Source organism: Hypanus sabinus, chromosome X1, assembly GCF_030144855.1.
Source record: "Hypanus sabinus isolate sHypSab1 chromosome X1, sHypSab1.hap1, whole genome shotgun sequence".
NCBI classification, from domain to species: Eukaryota; Metazoa; Chordata; class Chondrichthyes; order Myliobatiformes; family Dasyatidae; genus Hypanus; species Hypanus sabinus.
Window position 1 is genome coordinate 43,302,642 of NC_082738.1, and position 25,125 is coordinate 43,327,766.

General features: G+C 40.3%; 1 protein-coding gene across 1 annotated transcript in view; it reads right to left on the reverse strand.

The window, feature by feature from the left end:
- Positions 1-9,714: 9,714 nt before the first annotated feature.
- The window catches only part of stk17al (serine/threonine kinase 17a like), a 57,887-nt gene continuing 42,476 nt past the window's right edge, over positions 9,715-25,125 (reverse strand). The window contains exons 3-7 of the mRNA XM_059956489.1: positions 22,887-23,031; positions 17,158-17,284; positions 16,364-16,412; positions 14,845-15,024; positions 9,715-13,238 (exon numbers count right to left, since the gene is read on the reverse strand). Coding sequence (XP_059812472.1) covers positions 12,983-13,238; positions 14,845-15,024; positions 16,364-16,412; positions 17,158-17,284; positions 22,887-23,031 — 757 coding nt within the window. The 3' untranslated portion in view covers positions 9,715-12,982. The remainder of the gene's footprint in view (positions 13,239-14,844; positions 15,025-16,363; positions 16,413-17,157; positions 17,285-22,886; positions 23,032-25,125) is intronic.

Below are 25,125 nucleotides of genomic sequence, written 5' to 3' on the forward strand. Positions count from 1 at the left end.
GGAGGTTCACTGACCTCTGTGCACTGCAGTCTTAAATAACTGCCCCTTATCTTGTAACTATACACACTCATTTGAGATTCTCTTAGTGATTTTAATCACTAAATGAAATGGAAGGGTGGGTTAGTAAGTTTGCAGATGACACAAAGGTTGGTGATGTCCTGGATAGTATAGAAGGTTGTCGAGGGTTATAGTGGGACACTGATAGGATGTGGAGCTGGGCTGAGAAGTGGCAGATGGAGTTCAGTCCGGAAAAGTGTGAGGTGATTCAATCTGGAACGTGGAACTTGCAGGCAGAATACAAGGTCAATGGCAGGACTTTTGGCAGTGTGGAGGAACAGAGGGGTCTTGGGAATCACATCCATAGATCCCTCAAGGTCGCCACACAAGTTCATAGGATGGTTAAGAAGGCATATGTTGTGTTGGCCTTCATTAGTTGGGGGTTTCAGTTCAAGAGCTATGAGGTAATGTTGTAGCTCTATAAAAGTTTGGTCAGATCATACTTGGAATATTGTGTTCAGTTCTAGTCACCTTATTGCAGGGAGGATGTGAAAGCTTTAGAGAGAGTGCAGAGGAGGTTTAGCAGGAAGCTGCCTGGATCGGAGAGCATGTCCTTTGAGCATAGATTGAGTGAGCCAGGGCTTATCTCTCTGGAGTGAAGGAGAATGAACGAGGACTTGCCTGAGGTGTACCAGATGATAAGAGGCATAGATGAAGCGGACAGCCAGAGACTTTTTCCTAGGGTGAAAAGATGGGGGGGGGGCATAATTTTAAGGTGATTGGAGGAAAGTATAGAGGGAATGTCAGAGATAGGTTTTTTACACAGAGAGTGGTGGGTGTGTGGAACTCACTGCCAGGGAGAATGGTAGAGGCTGAGACTTTAGGGAAATTTAAGAGACTCTTAAATAGGTTCATGAATGAAAGAAAAATATGAGGGCTATGTGGCGGGGGTGGGGGGGGGGGCGCGGAGCGATAGATTGATCTTAGAGTAGGTTAAATGGTTGGCATGGCATCATGAGCTGTAGAGCCTGTACTGTGCTCTACTGTTCTATGTACTAGGAAACATTTATCTTTTCATGGCTCTTTAAGAGTCTTATACATTTCAGTAAGACCAGCCCTCATTCTTCTGATTCCCAAGGAAAATAGATATAGTTTCTTTAGCCACTCACAACAGAACAACCCTCTCATTCTAGGAATTAGCCTAGTGAACTTCTGTTGGATTGCTTCTGATGCTAGTATATTCTTGCTTAAGGAGATCAGAACTAATATATACACAATACTCCAAGTATCTTTGATCTTTGATTAACTCCTCTTCCACAACTTTCACAGTCTGATATGTTGTTCCATAAAAGATAAAGGGTTTAACTAATGTTTGTGGCGTATTCCTCCATATAAAATTTCCCAGTGAATATCCAAAGCTCACCAAATTCCAGTAATGTTTATGAAAATTTGGAAATATTGAGGTCAAATCTATTGTTTACCAGAATGAACAAAAAATTGTGAGCTGTTCTTGTAACTTGACCATTTCTGTGTACTTACTCACTTCACCAAGATAAACATAAACTGTTTGCAGGAAATCTAATTAGAGTTAGTTAGCAAACAGGAAGGTTAACGGAGCAGCATCCAGAACATTCATTAAGATCTGATCAAGCAATAAAGTGAAGAATTTTGTTTCAAAATAATAAACAAGTGCAAAAAATGCTTTAAGTAGGCATAATTGTAAGTGTTGCAATAAATTTAAATAATCTGAGTGAATACCTGAATGTGATTAAGGGTATTAGCATTGGGACAGAAATAAGCTTGACGTGTAAAGGAAGAGTGAGTGTTGTAACTAACCCAAGTTCCCAGTGCACTGTGATAAAAAAAATCTTGTAGAATGTCACTTCACAATTACAATTGGCATCCGTGTATCAGTCTTTACATGATTTAACCCCCCCCCCCCCCATCAAGAGATTCATAGTGTGCTTTGCAACCAAAACCTGCATTCCAAGGAGGTGTTGAGACAGATACCAAAGGCTCATTCATAGAGGTAGGTTTTAAGGAGCCTTAATGGTGGAAAGAGAGGCACAGAACTTTTGGGGTGAAATTCCAAGCTTATGATTTTGGCAGCTGAATGCAAGACTGTCAGCGGTTTAGTGATTAAATAAAAAGATGTGCAGGAGCTCAGGATTGGAAGAGCCCAAATATTGTCAGAAGGTTATAGACTGGATGAAAGAATAGAGAAGGTGGGGGTCTGACTCTTAAAACGACATTGTGAACATTCTAGAATTCAGAAGAAAAACAGCATGTCCTTTCATTCCTGTTATAACAATAGTTCCAGGAACCCCTTCATAAATAATTTATATTTGGTTAAGATACTGTTGGTTGCAACCATGTTTTATGAAATTTTTCCTGGGTTGCAAGAAACTTGGGATTATTCTATAGCTGCTTTCGATTTTGGAGTTAACAACAAAAGAGTGGATGCTATAGCAAAACTTTGTTATGAACACATTTAGGGAAGTTGGCTGTGTAGCAATGAGAGATTTTCATTTGATTCATTTCATTCAAAATGACAACAATCATTCCAGTGCCCAAGAGAGGAGAGTGAACTGCCTTAATGGCTACCGTCTAGTAGCACTCACATCTATGGTGAGGAGTTGCTTATGGCTGCAATTAGCTTCTGTCTCAGCAGGGACTGGAACCCATTGCAATTTGCCTAATGCCACAATATGTCTATGGTGGATGCAATCTCAAGGGCTCTTTACACAGCCTTGGATCATGTAGACAATACAAATACCTATGTCAGGATGCTGTTTATTGACTATAGCTCAGCATTTAACACCGTCATTCCTGCAGTCCTGATTGAAAAACTACAGAGCCTGTACCTTCCTCTACAACTAGATCCTCAACTTCCTATAGGAAGGCCACAATTTGTGCAGATCAGAAATAACATCTCCACCTCACCAACAATCAACACTGATGCACCTCAGGAGTGTGTGCTTAGCCCACTGCTCTACTGTCTCTACACCCATGACTGTGTGGCCAGGCATAGCCCAAATGGCATCTATAAATTTGCTAACGACACAACTATTGTTGGCAGAATGTCAGATTGTGACAAAAGGGCATAAGAAGCTAGTTGAATAGTGTTGCAGCAACAACTTTGCACTCAACATCAGTGACACCAAACAACTGGTTGTGGACTTCAGAAAGGATAAGTTGATGGAACACATACCAGTTCTTATTGAAAGATCAGAAGTGGAAAGAACGAGCAATTTCAAGTTACTGGGTTCATCATCTCTGAGGATCTATCCTGGGACCAACATAATGATGAAATTACAATGAAGGCACAACAGAAGCTATATTTCATTGGAGCTTGAGGAGTTTGGGTGTGTGTGTGTGTGTGTGTGTGTGTGTGTGTGTGTGTGTGTGTGTGTGTGTGTGTGTGTGTTTATACTCTCCCTTAACTCTTGATGGAGCCATCAGGGACAGAAATTTGGTATCTCACCAAAAACTCTCGCAAATTTCTACAGATGTATCATGTAAAGCATTCTAACTGGCTGCATCAATTCTAGTATGGGGGCAGAGCGCACTGCACAGGAGCTGCAGAAAGTTGTAAAGTTAGTCAGCTCCATCATGGGTACTAACCTCCCTGGTATCCAGGACACCTTTAAGTGAAGCCACTTCCAACAAGCTATGCATTTGCATTCCTAGTTCCCTTCATTTCATAACACTCCCCAGGGCCCTACCATTCAGTGTACAAGTCCTACCCTGACTATCGTCTACCGTCTGGGTCTCCAGCCCCTTGGTATGAACATCGAATTCTCCAAGTTCTGGTAATTCCCTCCCTCTCCCTTTCCCCACCCCACTTTCACTCTGCCTCCTCTTCCAGCTACCTATCACCTCGCTCATGATTCTGCCTTCTACTACCCATAGTGCTTTCCCCTTACAGTCCTTCTTCACCTCTCCTGCCTATCCCCTCCCTCACCCCTTGATCTTTCCTCTGATTGGTTTTTCACCTGGCACATTCCACCCTCCCCCCACCTTCTTTATAGGGTCCCTGCCCCCTCCTTCTTCAGTCCTGACGAAGGGTCTCGGCCCGAAACGTTGACTGCTCGTTTCCACGGATGCTGCCCGACCTGCTGAGTCCTCCAGCATGTTTGTATGTGTTGACCTACCCTGATTTGATCTCCCAAAATGCAATAACTTACATTTATCTGGAATGAAAGCAATTTGCCATTCCCAGCTGATAACGTTTCCTTTGTAAAGTTTCGTAACCTTACACACTGTCCACAATACCACCAATACAGTATTATTTGCAAACTCAATAAATATCCTTGTAAATTCACATCCATCTCATTTACAGTACTGTACAAAAGTCTTAGGCACATATATATAGCTGAAGTGCCTGAAACTTTTGCACAGTACTGTATTTGTCAATGTGGAGCGTAGAGTGAGTTTGCAAACCTGACAGGATGTTGGAATGGCGAGCCTGAAGCGCCATGGAAGGGGTGTGGGACAGGTGGCAGAGAAAAGAGTGCCAGGGTTGATGGATGGCGCGAGTGTAGACACATCCAGCTCCGAGACACCAGGCAAGGTCAATTGATACCATACAATTGGTTTATTGGTCATTACAGAATCTCTCTTGTGCTGCCCTCTCCCTCCTCTCTCCCTTCCCCTTTTCCCAACCATGATTCCCCTCTCCCTGCCCCCTTCCCACTCTCTGTCCACAATAGAGACCCATATCAGAATCAGGTTTATCATGACTCACATCTGTCATGAAATTTGGTTTCTCTTGTGCAGTAACAGTACAATGTAATACATAAAATTACTACAGTACTGTGCAAAAATCTTAGGCACCCTAACTATATGTGTGCCTAAGACTTCTGCACAGTACCGTATATTCATTGCAGGCAAAGGTCCTAGCATCTGTGGCACCCTGTGGCACACCACTAGACGCAGACTTCCAGTCTGATAAACAACCCTCAGCCATCACCCTCTGCTTCAAACAACTAAGCCAATTACTATATGATTCCAGTAAGTTATCTCCCGTTAGATCCCATAGATTTCCAAACCAGCCTGTCATGAGAGTCTTTGTCATATCAACAACATCCATTGGTCTTGGTTACCTCCAAGGGATTTGTCATACACACAGCCATGCTGGCTGTCCTGAATCAGACCCTGTCTCTGCAAACATTCATAGTTACTGTAATGATTGGGGGAACTTGCTATCTTTGCAGATCAGTGACTGGGTTATCTTTCTGTCAACTGTAATTACATTTCAAATATTGCATTGTTCTGAAAAAGTTGTGAATATTGTTTTAAAATGGAACCTCTTCACACCCAAAACCTCAGCACTTTGTCGCAAATAGAAAAATGTCATGAAAATCAATGAATGAGTTGTGTTGATAATAATCACTAAGGAGCTTTAGCATTTGTAAACATGGTGCCTAGCTATGAAATTAATATTTTTCAAACTGCCTTGCACTTGAGTTTAGAAGAATGAGTGGCATCTCGTAGAAACCTACCAAATATTGAAAGACCTAGATGGACTTGATGTGGAGAGGATGTTTTCTACAGTGGGAGAGACTAAAACCAGAGAGCACAGCTTCAGAATAGTAAGCTGCCCCATTAGAATAGAGATGAGGAAGAATCTCTTTAGCCAGAGGTGATGAATCTGTAGATTCATTGCTGCAGATGGCTGTGGATGCCAAGTTAATGGGTATTTTTAAGTGGAGGTTGATAGGTTCTTGATTAATAAGGGCATCAAAGATGATGGGGAGAAGGCAGGAGAATGAGATTGAGAGGGAAAATAAATCAGCCTTGATTCATGGGTAGAGCTGATGTAATTAGCTGAATGGCCTAATTCTGCTCCTGTGGTTTCTGGTCTTGTGAAATCACTATAATTAATTGTGGGGTGTATGTGGTGTCCAGAGAGGGGTAGCACCTCTGCCAAGGAGCTTATCATGTCAATTCCTAGGCAGCTCACTCAACTTTGGCCCCCATTGGATACTCACCTGTGACTCCAAGTAGCTGTTTGAATGTGACAGCGGCCAGTCTCCCATACAGCATTTCAACAGGCGTGCTAAACCAGGTGAGGGTAGCTGGAGGGCTTCATACCCCGGTGAGTTAGGAACATGCCTGTTCCAGCATGTGAAATCATCTCCAGTGGACTAGGTGGATGAGATCTACAGGGAGATTCGACGGTCAAGAAGATGGTTCTGCAACATTTTGTGGAGAACGAAGGTCATGATATGGCACAGAAGATGTCATTGCAACCGAGGAAGACCCAAGTTAGTGATGACTACTCATAATACTGAACTCGGACTTCCGAGGTCGTGAGAGTGGAACTGTCCCAGTACAATTGCTTTTCCACTTCAAAAACTCTCCCGCACCAATTTCTTTTCATTGTTGGATACGGCAGACACCCACCCATAACTAACTGCACATTATGAGTATCGATGAAGGAATGAAACCTGCAAAACTATCATCTCTTCAGCCATAGCTGTGTGTGGGTGTGTTGGGGGGGGGGGCATCTCTACTTCCCAAGATATCTCAATGCACAGAATATGCTGGCACTATTCGCAACACAAATGTACGTGATGTTCCAGTCACTTCCAGTTTGTTTGCAGTAATGGTTCCATTTCTCATGACTTTTATTTCCTCCTGGCTCTCTCTCTTGGCAGGGCAATGACTAATCCCCAAGTTCCATTCTGTAGCCTCCATTCTTCCAGTGAGCAAAGGGCTGATTCTTGCTGCTCTTCTAGTCTTTGCTTTTTCAGTGTTCACATAGCTGGGTTTAGGATTTAAACATGAGCAAATGATTGGCAGACAACTTGTGAGGGTGAAGCTAACTGATCAATAACAGAAAATACTGGAAGTGTCAGAGGTGAGATGGCAGTTGTGGAGTGAGAAATGGTTAAATGTTCAGACTTCTATCAGAGCTGGGTAATGCTAGAAGGCAGAGAAATGTTTGTGATTGGGTGGAAGGCAAAATGGATGAAAGTGCACAATGAAATCAGGTGAAATTGGAGAGTAAATCTACAGAAGACTGGTCTGGAGGAGGTTTAAGGTGGAAATTGTTGAACTTAATGAGAAGGTTTCAAAGGTACATTTGATGTCAGAGAAATGTATACAATGTACATCTTGAAATGTTTTTTCTTCGTAACCATCCACGAAAAGAGAGGAGTGCCCCAAAGAATAAACGACAGTTAAATGTTAGAACCCCAAAGACCCCCCCAGCTCCCCTCCCTCCCTCGCGTATGCAGCAGCAAGCAACGATCCCCCCCCTCCCCACCAGCAAAAAACAAGCATTGGCACCCGCCACCGATCACTGTGAGCAAAGCAACAGTAAAGACACAGGCTTGCAGTTACCCCAAAGACGACATTCTTCACCCAGTATTCGACATACCACAGGCTCTCCCTCTCCCTAATAAGGGAAAAAGAGGTGTCTCCGTTTCACAGCAAGAGGGGAGACATAACAAACAACTCATTGGTTTATGATGTCAAAAGTTCGTTATGTCGCTTTTTTCAAGCTCTGTGCCCGAAGATCTCGGGTCTCTGGGCACACAATGTAGGTCTTCCATCTCCCCCAAGTCATTGTCATTGAGCTAAGAGGTTGTCTTCAATGTTGCTGATTGACATGTTGAACGCTTCCAGCATTTTTTTCCTTATTTCAAGATTTCAGCATCAGCAAGTCTATTTCTGTGATATTGTTGGATTTTTCTGCATCACTTCCTGGTGCTTTGAGCTCACTCAGACACATTACTGCAAGCTAAGGTCATGCTTCTCTTGGGAACGCCACTCCATTGTTTGCTCATGGTGTTGCTGTTTGGGAGTTGCTGAGTGTTTACCGCGACATGAAAATAACATTGCAAATCTGTGCGGATCTAAAATTTCTTGCTTGGGAAAACATGCAATTAAATGGTGCTAAGGAATGTTGCATTAAAAGCCCATTGGTGCAAAAATCTATTGTGCTAGAGATGCATTAAGCAGGCTTGTTTTGATGTGAGGGCTGGTAAACCTTTGAGCAGCTGGTGTAGTCAACGGACCACAAAAGTATCAATGGAAGATGCAGCTTGTTGTGCTTGTGGGCGCGGGTTGCAATCCATCACTCTTATCCTGCATGGGATATTGCAATCCACGTGGTAACTTTCCATGTCCTTTTTGCAACAGACAATCATAGTGCTGCTGAATGGGATTTCTAGCCCAATGTCTTTAAAAAGGGAACTTCAATGCTTGTGCAAATTCAGAAGCAGCTTTGCCTTCGTCCTGGGAAGAGGGTGGTATCAAAAAATAAATTTCCAAGTAAGTTATTATCAAGGTACATATATGTTACCATATACAACCATGAGATTAACTTTCTTGCAGGCATTTGAAAAAGAAACAGAAATAAAAGCTCATTGTTGAATTTGAAGGTAAGAGGATTGGCGTACAATTCCCTCTGCCCCAGCTAAAACATGTTAAACAGTGCATGGCACAGTAACAGTGGGGCTGCTGCTTGGAGATTCAGTTGTCCTGGAGCACATGGTGTTCAATTCACCTTGTGTAGGAGAGGACCCTTCCTTTACATGCTAGGCTGCTGGTGACTGTATGAAATTGAGCATATCTGGGAGACATCGATTGGCGGGTTGGGGAATACCTGTTTTCCAGTGACTAGTGATGGTAGAATTGAGGCTGGACTTATCAACAAGGGGATATTGTAAAATTGGGATGTGTGAGGAATGAGAATTGAGGAGGGGAATATGGGTTGTTGCCGTGGGAGATCGTAAGGAGAACTGTTAAAAGAGGCCTGCATGGGCCAGACTCCTGGCTGTGGGGCAGGAGTCTCAGTCGAGTTGGCAGTCGGTGGGCATAGCTGACTGAATATTCAGAAGATGCCAACAAACATTCATTATATTTTGATGGCCACCATTATACACATCTGTTCGTTTAAAGCAAGCTCCAAGAAGAATTGTATAATGATCAGAGAATCTGCATTTTTAGTGTTAGTTGAGGGATACAGGTTAAGTCCCCCTTTTTGAAATTTATGCCATGGGATTTTTTACTTCCATCCAAGGAAACAGACTGAGTCTTACATAAAACATAATAGGAGTAGGAGCAGGTGAGGGGATCTGAGGAAGACCTTTTTGACCCGAAGCTGGTTGCAATCTGGAGCGATCCACCGATGTGGATTGTGGTACAAATGCTTTCATGTTTAAGGTATGAGCAAGTGAATTGCCAAGACGGAGAAGGCTACGAACCAAAGGTTGGTAAATTTTTACTTGCTGACTGGCAAGGGACACAGTGGGCTGATATTTTTCTGTATTCCAAAATCCTGTTTTTGAACTAAATGCAAAGCAGGATTAGAGTAGGCCATTATCTAATTGAATGGCTAATGTCTGACTGAGCCCAATACCCTATTACCTGAGTTCTGAAACACAATACATTCATCCAAATACAACTATCAAACAGGTCAATTTTGAAATGTTCAAATGATACTACTTCAATAACCCTGATCATAGGCATTTCAAATTTTTGAAAACCCTTGTGCAAAGATACTTTTCTGCTTTATTATGGACCCCCTCTCCTTCTAGAGAATGATTTTTTTTTAACTATGCTACAAAATCTTTCAAATTTAAACAACTGATCATCGTTTTAATTTTCTGTAGTTCAAGGGATAAGTCTATTTTTTGCAAATTGTCTTGGTGTCATTCATAATAGCTTTGCAAACTGATTATCATAAAACTGAAAATAAGCGAATGGACTTTAATAATATTTTATTGTAAAAAAAGTAAACACATTACATGAAAAACATTAAACAGTACCTTTGTCATCAGTTTTGGCTATCACAACTAATGCATAAACATATTGTGGAGGTGCTGATAACAAAGTTGACAGTATTTTAAAAGGAAAGAATACAATTATTATAGTTCAAAGATTTGGTCCAACAAACCTTATATGACCAAGAATTGCCAACCATCCTATAGAATTTCAGTAGTTAATTGTCAACTTTATACTTGATAATCTGATTGTTTTACATACATTTTACACTTTTTCCATTACAGAAGAAACAAGCTACAATTGTTTGACAGAAGGAATACTTTCTTCTAATCCGATTACTCAAACAAAGGATGCAACAATCTTAACCCCTTCTTAACCCCAGATGGTTTATATGTTGTTCATTTTAACACATCTTTTCTTGACTTCTCGGAACCACATGTAGCTGTAATCAACAGACAGAACACATTTAACAGATCTTGCCTATTCTTCTGCTCTTGATAACATAATTGATGTTCTTTGCTGATGGAGCCTGAACATTTTTTAAACCATCCAACTGACTGCATTCAATGCAATTGTGTTAAATGTCCACATGATAAAAAAATTCAAATAATATCTCTGAAGCCACATTGACATCACTTCTGATAGAAGACATATTTGCTACTTCATCATTAATCCATTTAAAATAAACAGAATAATGACTATTAGAATAACAAAGGTACTGCCTTCAACAAATTAAGTGGCATCAGCAAACAATTGGTTTTGGCAGTTTTGTTAAAACATAAGCAACCCCATCCCTCCCCACAAAAATAGTTTTCACCAATACTGCAGGTGCATTTTTTGATACAAATAAATTTATAGTACAACTATTGTATTCAGTCAATAACAATACATTTTAATATCCTGTGAAAGCTTTATCTATGAGTAATTCAATCCTAAAATTGTCTATGTGGCATTGACAGAGAGGCACTAAAGCAGTACCTGGACCTTTCATTTCACACACCAGTTCTGCCGAGAATCTGCTTGTTGCTTCTATTCTCTGGCAAATAAGGGGATGTGATCTGCAGGAAGTTAGCCAATGCAGAAAACTCCTGCAATTGTACTGATTAATCATCAAATTACTTTAAAGCAGTCAGGCAAAACTTCAAACAAAATGCAGCCTTATCAGTTCAATGCAGTTGCCACAATTGGCCTAATGGTCTCTGCCTGAAGAATGTCTAAATAAGTTGATGATTCTATTCAACCATTGAAAATATAATACAATACAAAATTCCATATCTCCATTTCAAATATTTCAGTTCTGATGTACAACAGGAAAGTTGAATGAAAGACTTCTCACTTGTGCTTTGTGGCAGATTTCCTGTCAGCCATGCGGTGAAGTCCTCTGTGCAAGTTAAATATGCAATCAATGCCTCAACACTTTTTTTTTGCAGTTTCTTTTTTAAGGGAAAAATCATGCAGAAAATACTGACTGTTTAATTGTTGAAAAAGATGGTTCTTCAAAAAAATGTCCACCCACTCCTCCCTCCTCACTTTGAATGTGTAAATGAGGTCAGAATAAAACAATACCCGGAAAGCATTGCTGTTGACACCTTAACCGTTGAACAATTATTCCTCAAAGTGAGCAACTGTACATTATTGGCCCACTCTTATAATTGTGACTCGCTCATTTGTTTAAAACTCCGGTGGTCCAAGGTACAAAGTGGATCTCTTGCTATCTATCCTATAGCGACTTACTCATGAAAATTTTATCTAGCTTCAGTGACTAAAGTAAAGTGACAATTTATATATCTGCTACATAGGCCCCACAGGTGCTCAGTAAAACCCTTCTAGCCCAGCCATTGAATACTCAGTTTAAAGTGGTGCTTAACAATCTAAAAAAACGCGCGAACGCCTGATACATGCCTCACCGTCACAAGAAGCTCCAAAATTGATAATAGAAAGAAGTGAGCCACAAGTTAATAACCAGGATAAATGTCAGATTCCTAGAATAACAAAGCCAATGTTTCTGGAGTATTCTTTAAAGAAAGAAAACATGTTCTATTCCCTGCCAAAAAAAATCTTTCAATAATGGTTTTTGTTAAACCAACAAGATACAATAAATAAGAGTAAAAAGGCACTCCTTTTCCCTAGGCCTGAAACAGACAATTACATGTGCACTAATACTTTATGTGCTATTATTTCATTGCAGCTCTACACATTCCAATGTATAGCTTTACAAGGAAATTTGCATAGTGTGTCCTGTAGCCACAGAAGCACTATTATTGTTTCACTTCATTACTTGAATTTTAGACCCACCAATCTTACTTTGGATCTCCTAGAATTCCTTCCTAATGTAATAAAAAGAGCTATGGTTCTGTATTTTATAATTGCAGGAACAGGGCAAATCAGATTTTATATGGAATGGAATTTAATGTGAACTGAAAAACTGAATACTGCACAAAGCATGCAGCATTATTATTGTAAGCCTTGAAATTATAAACAGCAGCGTACCTAGTAGAAACTGATATTTTTACATCAAATCCAAACTTTGCTGGTCTTGTTTAAAAAAAAGTAGTTTTAAATACCACACATTATTTCCCTTTCTATTTAGGAAGAAGGCAAGTATAAAACAGGCCTGGAAAATGAGGTGCCGTAGGGATTGTTGGAGCTTTTGCTCGTTAGCATAAACTGCATTCTCCAGTTACAATGTACAAAGTAAGAGGAGGCACCTTCCACCAAATAGTCAAATTGCACTCAAACTTAATGCAAGATTTGCTTCTGCTGAATTGAGAAGTGCCATTTTGTTCAATAAAATCTATTGGTTGACAGGACCTAAGTGCCAGGAGACAGTGAAAGTGCTAACCCAATATTGGCCTGCACCATTTCTGGCAAAGATCTTCTGTAACTCAACCACTGCAACTAGTTACCTAGCAATGGAAGGTAAGGGCATGATATTGATTCATACATCCAATCAGCAAAGGTGCTATGGCTTCAGCTAGGGTTTCCCTATACCAGTCTCTCAGCTTAATCACTATGCTTAGGAGGGCACCATTTCCCGAGAAAAAGGTTATACATTTCACCTTAAAACCATGTGCTCAATTCAGGCTATTCATTCTATATTACACCAGGCTTGTGCCCAATAAAAAGTTAATTGTCCAAGATAATGAAAGCCTACAGAGCATTCAGCCATGTGGCACTCTGAGCAACCGGCAAATGTGGTGCTCTGTGTAGCTAGATTGAAACTAGCACGTTAGCAGTCCAATGCGCATCAAGCACTCAGAAAATCCCGCAACGTTGTGAAGGGTTCCTTGAATTTGAACTGTTTGTGCACCGTTGTCCGCTCGACATCTTTGTCTAAAGGCTGGCACAGTGTGTAGGACGCCATTAGCACCAGTTCTTCTGAATCAGGGCTGTTCGGCTCAGACGCCGATTGTTCCTCCTCCGACTCGGTTATGGGTTTTTTCACCTCTACTTCAGGAGAAAGCCAGGGGTGTTTGAGACACTGTTCAGCCTTTGCCCTTTTCCTTACATAAAAAAAGAGAATTATTAATGCAATTATTAATCCAAACATCATTTAAACATTTTTTTCCTGAACTAAAATCATAACATCTATCAATCTAAAATTTATTTTGGATTGTGATTCCCAAAGCTGAATATATTATACTGAGAAATGGATTTATTATAACACGAACATTCAAAATGCAAAAGCTGAGTTTTGGCTTTCTCCCAGTTCCTTTCCAGTCCTGGTGATGGAGCTTGGTCCGAAATGTCAACTATTTCTTTCTTTCTGCTACTCTGGATTTCCAGCATTTGCAGAGTCTCTTGTGTTTATGGAAGCTGAGGTTATAGTGCTTAAAGATTTGCATAAAGGTTGCTGTTCTAATGAATATCTTCTGAATCAACAGCATTAGAAAGCATTTCACAAAAACGTATCAAGCAGTCAAAGTATTATCTTTTGCTCAAAGGGCATTTCCTTTTTTAATAGGAGGCTGAATTAGAACCAGTGATGATGAAGTCTGGATAGTATGTGATTTGGTGGGATGCTTGTAGGTGGTGGTACACTCATGGACCAGCTCTTCTGTTCAAGATGGTAAGGATCTTAGGTTTGGAATGTGCTCCTGAAGAGTTGCCTTTAGTGACAGTGAATACAACTTCTCCATTCTGACATACACTCAGTGGCTAATTTATTAGGTACACCTGCTCATTAATACAAATATCTAATCAGCCAATCATGTGTCAGCGACTTGATGCATAAAAGCATACAGACATGGTCAAGGGGTTCAGTTGTTGTTTAGACCAAACATCAGAATGGGGAGGAAACGAAATCTGAGTAACTTTGACTGTGGAATGATTATCGGTGCCAGACAGGGTGGTTTGAGTATCTCAGATACTGCTGATCTCCTGGGATTTTCACACACAACAATCCTTGTGCAGGATTTCCTAAAGGTTAATTTGCAGGTTGAGTCAAAGGCAAGGGAGGCAAATACAGTGTTAGCATTCATTTTGAGAGGACCAGTGCAAAGATGTGAGGCCAAGGCTTTATACTGCATTGGTCAGACTGCACGTGGAATATTGTGAGCAGTTTTGGGCCCTTTATCTAAGAAAGTATGTGCTGCCATTAGAGAGAGTCTAGAGGAGGTTTATGAGAATTTTTTGAGGAATAAAAGGGTTAATGTATGAGAAGTGTTTGATTGCGCTGGGCCTGTACTCACTGGAGTTCAGAAGAATGAAAGGGGAAATTTGATTGAAACCCATCAAATATTTAAAGGCCTAGACAGAGTGAATGTGGAGAGGGTGTTTCCTTTAGTGGGTAAGTCTAGGACCAGAGGGCACAGCCTCAGAATAGAGGGACATCCATTTAGAACAGAGATGAGAAGGAATTTCTTTAGCCAGAGGGTGGTGAATCTGTGAATTCTTTGCTTGGATGGTTGTGAAGACCGTCAGTGAGTATATTTAAAGTAGAGGTTGATAGGTTCTGAGTTCTGGGTGATGAAAGTTACGGTGAGAGAGCAGGAGAATGGAGTTGAGAGGGATAATAAATCAGCCAAGATGGAATGGCAGAGCCAACTTAATAGGCTAAATGGCCTAATTCTGCTCTTATACCTTATGGTCTTATGCCTTAAAGCTTACCTGGGGTCTTTAATAAGGAGAGATTGAATGAAATTTATCGCTAAATCAGAGATGCCTTCAAAAATATCCTCTGAATAGTCAATATCCACTTTGGAAATGTTGAGGAATGTGGTCTGTCTGTCATCTCCAAGGAAAGGTGAAACTCCTGTCAGCATGACATACACCAACACGCCAATACTCCTGGGAAAGCAATAGAAAATAGAATTAAAGGAATGTTGCTATTCTGCATTTGAGTATGAACCAAACCTCAGTGACTATGCCAATAACCACAATGACATTCATGTGTTAAATCCTTGAAATGTAACATTGTTTGGTAATTTCCAGAGAAGTGTGGGCTTATATCCAAAGTTCTGTGGAAACTCTGGAGAAATAGCAGAAGCTTCTCCTTTTCACTGCTTATCCTGTAGTTCCACCCATCATTTTTATCTGCTAGCAGGAATTTAGAGAAATAGTTAAATTCCAGCAACAATTATATTGGGACTGTTTGAATGATATTGATTTCCTTGCAGAGGGGAGTTGGTATGGAAACCATGGCCCTGCAGTTCCTGAAGCTGGTTTGTACTAAGAACTTTGGACAATGTAGTAAAACAGAGAGACCGAGGGCTATGTGCATATAGTTCACTACAAGCACTGACACAGCTACAGGGTGGTGAAGAAGGCATTTGCACACTTGCCCTTATCAATCAGGGCACTGAGTAGAAGAGCTGGGACATCATGGCGTTAATGTACAAATTATTTTGGTTTGTACCAGGAAGTACAGGAGCCTTAGATCCCATACTACCAGGTTCAGCAAATGTCAGGTTCCTGAACTAGTGTGAATAACTGCACTCATCCCAATGCTGGACTGACTCCACAACCTACAGATTCACTTTCAAAGACTCTACAACTCAGTATTATTAATTTACATTTGTTAATTGCACGATTTGTCTTTTGCACATTAGTTGTTTGTTAATCTATGTTATTTGTAGTTTTTCATAAATGTTATTGTATTTTTTAAATTTTTCTGTAAATGCCTGCAAGATAATAAATTTCAAGGTAGTATATGGTAACACACGCATACATTGATAATAAATGTATGAGTAGGGAAAGATTTTAAAAGTCTAGAGGAGAAACTTGTTCAAGGGGTGATGGATGCATGAAATGAGCTGCTAGAAGAAAGTGTAGAGATGAGTACAATTACAGCACTTAAAAGACATTTGGACAGGTGCATGGATAGAAAAGATTTAGGCCATGGTTCAAATCCAAGCAAATGGGATTAGCTCAGATAGACAGCATAGATGGGTTGAACAAAAGGACCTGATAACTTTATGACCTTAGCTTATGGTACGCTTTCACAGATTCATTCTATTTTTTTTTGATGCTTTGTATGTGTGTGTGTATATATATAATGCAGCTTCATAAACTGATAATTCATAACTGAAAACTGAGCACAATCTGCCAATAACTTTCCAACATTCATATCCAATAGGAGTTCGCTGTTAGATATTCAGTCGCCAACCCAGAAAAATTGTGCTCTTACCACATATCCGTTGCTGTGCTGATTGCTTCATAATTTAGTATTTCAGGAGCTGGTGGAATTAATGGAAAAAAGAGGATTAGACTCTTGATTGCTTGTCAGTTTTCTGTTGCTTGTGCATTGATTCTGTAACTACTGCAGGTAAAGTTGTTTCATCCCTTGTGCAAAATGGTTTTGCAGTAGAGCCAATTTTATCTTCAGTTTAGTATTTTAAGAATTTCTAAAATCAGCTGCGTCTACACATGAATTATTTTTTTAAAATCATTTTGGTAGGTAGTTGCTGTAGCAGTTTGTACTCAGCTTTCAAAATACAAAAACTGAGTACATAGTGCACTTAGCATTGATGACTAGAGAAGAGTTTTTAGGCAATGTCTGTAGGGAAGTTTATATACTTCAAAAAAATGTACAGTAGAACTCCCCTTCATCTGGGACATCTCAGACTTTGGTTGGGCTGGACAGCTTTTCTGCATTATTGAAGGTTATTCACTTAATTCTCTCTTTAAACATTATACAATAGAATAATATTTTCCAGTGGCCCCATTGAGTTAAAAGGGAGCATGGAAATTGGAATCTGGTGAGTCAGATGCTGAAACATTGGGATTTTGGAATAGCTGGGTAGCTAATTATTAGACTTCTACTGTAATTCAGAAAAATCACAAAATTCACTAAGAAAAATAGATTATTTAATTCTTAACAGAATATTCTAAACTGATCAAAGACAGACTGCCAATAATATTAGTCATTAAAATAACTCAGGAAATGTCTTTGAGAAAAAGTTGCTATGGCTGAATACTTACCTACATATTCTGGCGTCCCAGTAATTTCCTTGATCTCTTCAATGCTATCGACCCTCCTGGACAGGCCAAAGTCAACGATCCGAATGTTGCCCAGTGGATTGCAATTAGTAAGCAAAATGTTCTGTGGCTGATAGAAAGAACAGGAATAGAGTTTCAGGAACCCTAAGCACCATGAAGGGCACTGAATGCAGGCTTCTCAAATGCTCTATCAGTTTGCCACGATAATGTATATAACAGGGTGGAAAACCTTTTTGAGAGTGTTTACTCAATTTTGTGATAATCTTCTAAAAATTCTCTTGTTTGCCATGAAAATGTTGAGCAGAGGTTATCATGGATTAAAGAATTAGAAATGTTAAGTATGGACTTTTTTTAAAAGGGGAAAGGACAAGTCCTGTTGCTTATTTATGTGTATTAATTATTTTACTATAAAAATATAGCAGAGACTGGTTGAAATAAATTAAGCATTTTAGAAACCCTTTTCAAAAATATTGATAATATTTAAAAATTACAATTGAAAAATAATACCATTTCTAAAAATTATTATTATTGTAACCATTTACTATCCAGGTACTAATGTGTACACCATGTCTGTGAGGGTTTTAAGATACATCATCCAAAATTACATGTTCTCACAACTGTCTAGTTGGCACCAAGCTGGTAAGAGCCATTGCCTGTGAAAACATCTCTCTGCTCTCGGGTTATAAAAAATAATTTGCTGCTTTATTTGGCAGTAAAGATAATCATTATGTATCTTTTAATTATAGGTCAAGTTTAAAGAATCAAGGGATAGTACTGCATGTCGCGTGCCAACAAACCTTTTGCGTGTGCCATCTTGGGCACACATGCCACAGGTTTGCCACCTCTGAGTGCAAGCATAGGATAAACTGATACAATGTCCTAACCAAGCCATACATTGTTAATTTGAGTTAACAAAAGACTGACCACATGTTATAAAAAGTTGCACAAACTATTCATTGAACTTTCTTGCATTTATTGGGAATACAAATGCAAGTGTGTTTTCGTAATTGATTTTAGGATGTAGATGACACAGGTATCACCTGCATTTTGTCCAAGTTTGGGTCACACTGCACAGTTGCTAGACAACTTCAGAAGGCAATGAGAGTCAATAACAAAATGTAGGCTTAAGTCATGTGTAGACCCAATGAGTGGGGTGTTTAAGTTCTTTTCTGTCTAGTACACTAGTGATAAAGCTGAAATTTTATAGCTGTTCTTTTTGCCAATTTTCTGAACTGTATCTTGCATCTTGGTTTGAAACCTGATCACCAGTCCAGATCCAGAAACTGTACAGCACCAGAGGTAATTAAATAATGAAGCTTCAGTACAAAGTGTGATCTTATAATAAAAAGGAAGGACACAAAGGACAAGTAATTGAACTAAATTCAGGAAAGGAAAAAGGACAGTGGAATATGTGATTTATGGATGCTTGATTAACTATGATTATAAAAGTACCTGGAAATGTTAGTTACTTAACAAATTTGCAGTGTGATGATGAAGGTTTCATTGATAGTAAGCAGTGCCACTTCAGTGTTTTGCTATTCCAACAAATGGAAAACAAAAAGAACAGGACTAGGCCATATTTCCCCTTGAGACTGCCCCCACTGTCAGTATGATCATGACTGATCCTCTCTTCTATTTTTCTGCACGTTTCCCGCCCCAATGATTCCACAATGGTTGAAAAAAAAGTATCTATCTCAGCCTCTAATATACTTAAAGCATGCTCTGAACTGTGATTCACATGTGTGACCTTCTCAGAGCCTTCTCAGGCTCTTGGCTCTTGCTTGCAAAACTACTCTGAACACATTTCTCAATATCAACATGGGTCTTTCCATTTGGAACACACAAGGTTACAATGTGCAAAACTGCACTGTCAAGAAGTTTAGTTTTACATGAATTACTTACTATCCATGCTGACTAGTTTCTTTCTCTACTCACCTGGGCAAATGACATTGCTTATGCAACATGTAATGCTAATGTTTGCAGTGGATACATTAAGCTAATTTTGTAAATGTTTAACCAATGAGCAAAGTACTATGATTCTCACAGTTATCACAGTCCACTTTGTGGCATTTGGCAATCCTGATACTAAGCCTTCACGTAAACTGTTTAATTCAGAGGTTTTCTTACTCAAACCAGTCATTTTCAATTTCTTTCACAGGCTGGCATGCGTTTCACCACATGTATGTAATTTTCTTACATAGGTCATTAATGCAATGCCGTGCTGGTTTGACAGTAATTCACAACCTGCACAATGCATCATATATCAAGTCTGCTGAAAAGAACAAAAAGCCCTCAGAAACCCTTCATTCAGTGGGCTAAAGTTGCTCATTAAGTTAATTCAGATTTCACAACATGGAGACTTGGAAGTTATATCACACAAGCATAGCTGTGCAATATGACCATTATGCAGTGTGCTAATAAGCATTTCAGTTGGCACCGACTATGAAAGAATGGACATTACCCTTTTACCCCAAAGGAAAAATGTTCATTCCAACCGTAAAGACTCCTGAAGCAAGGCTGGGTCTGGCTCAAGGGGGAGAGGGAGCTAGCAGCCGGAGTTCCAATCATTTAGAAGTGGATGGACACTTGGTACAGATCAGCAGTTAGTATCACAGCTTCAGTGGAGGTGTGGAAGAAAGCAAAGGGTGTAGCAGGGTGGCTGGTCCCTCCAGGTAAGGACAGGACTTGACTTAGAGGTCTAGCACTATGTCCTGAAACCACAGATGCACCAAGAGTGACAAACATCATGGTGGTCTTATCCAGGGCAACTGTCTGAGCTGGATGTGATGCCAAATACCCTTTAGGATGAGGAATGAGTATCAATAGAAAAACAGAACTCAGATCTTTTGTGATATATAAGCACAAAGTGCTAGAAAGTTTCAGCAGATCAGACAGCACCTGTGGAAAGAGAAATCGCTAATAGTTTGGGTCTGAGATGGGAACGAGAGAGCTGAAGGTTAGCTTTGAGTAGGAGAGAAGGTGGGAGAGGTACGTGCAGAACGGGGACAGTTACCAGCATGTTAAGCTTCTTGGTCTGTGAGATGTTGTTAACCTGCCCAGTAGGCTAGACTCTATTACCAGAAATTCCCTTTGTTGTATCCAACATCCTGCCCTACCTTTGCTGCTACCTAGACCAATCTGTTTCTCGCCTTCTTCAGTCTGATGGAAAGTCTGAAATGTTAATTGATTCTCTTTGTCAGATGCTGCCTGACCTGCTTAAAGATGGAAAAGTACTGAAAAAGCTACATTTAAATTTTATTGGTTTAGTTTTTCTTAATTCTGATGAAGGGTTGTAGATACAAAATGGTGACATTTTGCTGTTCCTACTGAGTATTTCCAATAGTTAACTTTTCAAATTTTTAGCAGCTGTGTTTGTTTTTTCCACCCAAATCCCTTGTCTGATCCTCTCTCTAACTTGAGTTACCATACTGTGAGCAAGAATTGTCACTCCCAGGCCAACACGACTTGATATTTCTGTTCTGAAAGGAACAATGCATGAAGAGCAAAACCACCTGATATACATGAGACCCTGAAGTCACTTTATTTACATGCATATGGTCAGACTTCTTGGGTGGTGCATCCAAAGTTTATTTCTCATCTCTTTAAAAACTAAAACAAACAGACTGGGATATTTTGTTTAGTTAGCAGAGACAGCAACAGCTTTCTCATTGAACCTTTAGAATAGAGAGAGAGCCCAACTGTAGGCTCCCTAGAACACTAGACAGCTCCCTGTGAATACAGCAGGATACAGACCATGTTGGAATTTGAACAGAACAGCGGCAAGTGAAACTTAATCCAGACAAGCACTAAGTAATGCACTCTGAGAAGTCAAATTCTGGTTGGGCAGATCGGACAAGCGGTCAGGATCTTAAAAGTGTTAATGCATGAAGAGACCTTCAGGACCAAGTCCTTGAAAGCTCCTTGAAAGTGGTGACACGGGTGGATAGGGTGGTAAAAAGGATTATGGTATGTTTGCCTTCATGGGCCAAGGCACTGAGTATAAGAGCTGGGATGTCATATTGCAATTGTACAAAACATTGGTTATACCACACTCAGAGTGTACTGGATGTGTTACATGTCAGCAGTCCCTGTTAGCAGAAAGTTGCATAAATTTGATGCTTTTTTTTAATGGAAGTATTATTGCCATAAAACTTTCAGGAAACAGGATTTCTGGACAAGGAACACATCTGTTCATCAATGTGATTAGCAGGTTTGCTGTTCTACCCATTAAAACATCTCATTGAATAATAATGGATTCTATTTCTTTCCATCTTCATTAGATTGTCAGTCCACTTCATTGTAACAGGTCCCCTCACAGTACAAGTCACAATTTAAATTCAGCTCAATGCACATCTTCATGCAGATTTATTTGAATAAAAAAATGAATCCTTAATTGTGCCATTTAAAATGGAGTGGAATTTCTGAATGTGCAAAGGAAAAATAAGACTCTGGACTGTTAATTTAATGAATGTTGCATGCATACTGATTACCAGTTAAAACTTGCACTAACTTCATTGGTTGCCAAGCACTTACCTGCTGATTCCTTATTTTGTTTTAGTGGTAATTTCAATCTGGCAAGAGTCCCACGCAAACTTAGAGAAATCCACCTAGCCACAGATGTGATGGTATGAGCAGACAGCAATCCTGTCACATTATAGAACCATTGTGGCGCCTGTTCTATAAGCCTTTCATAGCGTATTACTAGTGAGTTTAAATCTATCCACTAATAGCATGTAGAAACAGGCACACCATACAAATTCTCTTTGAGACTCATAAGCAGTTTGTTCCATGGAAAAACTTACAGTTAACTCTCAAAATGGTGAATCCAGTCAAAGGAGTAAAAATTTTTCTCCTTGGCGTTTAGTGGCAATGGCAACACTGGAGTCTAAAGCTACACTCAGAAGCCACTTTACTAGGCATCTCCTCTACCTAATAAAGCGTCTACTAAGTGTGTGTTCGTGGTCTTCTGCTGCTGTATCTAAGGTTCGATGTGTTGTGCATTCAGAGATGTTCTGCACACCACTGTTGGAATGTGTGGTTATTTGAGTTACTGTCACCTTCCTGTCAGCTGTAATTAGCCATTCTCCACTGATGTCTCTCATTAACAAGGTATTTTCAACCACTGAACTGCTGCTCGCTGGATGTTTTTTGTTTTTTGCGCCATTCTCTGTAAACCCTAGAGACTGCTGTGCATGAAAATCCCAGGAGATCAGCAGTATCTGAGATACTCAAACCACCCCGTCTGACACTGATGCTCATTCCACAGTCATTCAGGTCACATTTCTTCCCCATTCTGATGTCCAGTCGGAACAACAACCGAACCTATGCATTGAGCTGGCTCCCACCATTGGCTGATTGGATGCTTGCATTAACGAGCAAGTGTACTGGCGTACCCAATAAAGTGACCACTGAGTGTATAATAAACCGGATCGGAAACTCACCAGTCATCTCGTGTGCCACAAAATCTGACATGTGCTATAAGCCTTCAAAATCTCGTTAACAACTTAAACTGACAGCAAGAATCAAACCTCTCTCGATATTGCTATACTCAAATGATTTTAAAAGGATCAGCAGTTTCATTTTGCACAATCTGTGTAATTACACCCCACGGTGCAAAGGCAACAATGGTACTGCAAACACGATTTTGCCACGTGTATTCAGGACCGGCAGTAACAAACTGCGATTTCCAACATGCTGTCAAATAGCCTTACCTTTAAGTCCAAATGAACAATATTCTTCCCATGTAGATAGGCAACTCCATCTAGAATCTGACGCACAAGGCGGATCACATCTTTCTCTTTGAAGGCCTCGTCTCCTTCTGCCACACACTGGTTAAAGATCTCTCCACCTGCAGCACTGCAAGAGGGGAAATAACTCATTAATATCAAACTTTACCAGATGTTGGAAATCCTGAGCAATTCAGCATGTCAAGCAGCATCTACGGAGAAGTGTAATCCAAAAGTAAGAAGGGTCTCGGCCTGAAACATTGACTGTTCACTCCTCTCCACAGAGGCTGCCTTGCTTGCCGAGTTCCTCCAGTATTTTGTGTGTGATGCAATCTGTTGCACAGGATCACAAAAGGCTGCAGAGGGTTGTAGACACAGTCAGTGACATCACATGCACAACTCTCCCTATCTCTTAGAGAGAACGTCTATAAGAGGCGATGTCTCAGAAAGGCAACATCCATCATTATGGACCTGCACCGTTCCAGGACCTGCTCTCTTCTCATTATTACCATCAGGGAGAAAGTACAGAAGCCTGAAGACACACACTCAATGATTCAGGAACAGCTTCTTCCCTTCCACCATAAAATTTCTGAATGGACATTGAACCCATGAAAAACTACCTCAATACTTTTTATTTTGCACTATTTTGTAACTTATCAATGTCTCAGTACCATTGTTGTAATACAACAAACTTCACACCATATTAGACAGTGGCAACAAACTTGAATGTGATTCTGAATCTGAGGAAAAGACTAGCAGATCTATTAATGAATGGATAGGTTGGAGTGAGTCAGGATCAGTCGATTTTCTGGGGATGAATCAAGATGGCCTTAAACCGAGTATTTTCCTTGGCTTGTAAGCACAAGTGCTTCACTAAAAGGAGTGTGTTGCCCTGCAAGTGCCCCATGATGGAGTGGGCATCGCTCAGGGAAAAATGTGCCACTTGCCCCTGCTACAGAGTTATATTGGCACACAAGAGGAACTCACACCTGGAAATACCCAATCAAGTGTTTACAGTATTGCATAGAACCTGGGAATAGTTATTTATATATTTACTCCAGGAAAAGGCACAGTAGCATAGTGCTTAGCATAATCTACTATGGTGTCAGTGACGCTGGTTCAATCCTGCCCCTCTCTGTAAGGAATTTGTATATTCTCTCTGCGACTGCAAAGGTTTCCTCCAGGTGTTCCAGTTTTCTCCCACACTCCAAAGATGAATGGGTTAGGGTCAGTAAGTGTGGGTGTGTTACTTTGGCATGGTGACTCTTGTGGGCTGCCCCCAGCACAATCCTCAGACTGCGTTTGTTGTTGACCAAAATGATGCATTTCACTATATGTTTTGATGTACAAATGACAAATAAAGCATACGAACTTAATATTCAGTTGGATAATGGCACAAAAGGCATAGTTAATTTAATTTCTCAGTAGTGAACTCAAGATTAATTCACTTGCCCAGATACAGCTAAAACAGGAAGTTTCTGTTTATATCAGAAACGATTTAACACATTAGTACATTTCTCCTCTGTCCATGGTTTAAACCTGTTGAAGTGAGTGACAGTGCAGCGCTTTGCAACATGTCAAATATTTCCAGGCTAATGCCAGCCTTAGATGTTTCAGTACACAGCAGATTCATGTGGATCATAAAAGTGCACCTTGCCTCATTGATGGGAAAACAAGTCACACCCTGTAGCTTGCACAACTGTTGATGTGGAAAAACTATCATCACGCCTCAGATATGCAACACCAGTGATCCCATTTAAGGAAAAGATATGTCATTGCGAATAGCTATCAGTCACCTTGTGAGCCACATGCATGATTCAAGCTCTGTCACGATAGGAGATTTCCAGGACAGGAAAAAGCATTCCCATGGGCATTCTTGAAGATGCAATATCCTCACTCATTGATGGGAATTTATGATTTCTGATTGCACTATACGGAGAAGGGGCATTTGGGAAGGCACTAAGATGCCTTCCGTGACCACCTATCCATGATGGGAGCTTGCAGAAGCTAAGTACAAACAGCAGAGCCTACAGCACATCAGCCCAAATAACGCACCCAGCCCACCAAGCACCACTTGTGCAAGAATCTGCAGATCCCACACGTGTCTTTAGCCACACTACAACCTCAGTGGAGGCACCCAAATGGCCACAGAGCTTACAACAGCATAGGAACGATCCCTTGGCACACCTTGTCTGTGTGGACCATAATACTGACCTACAGTGAT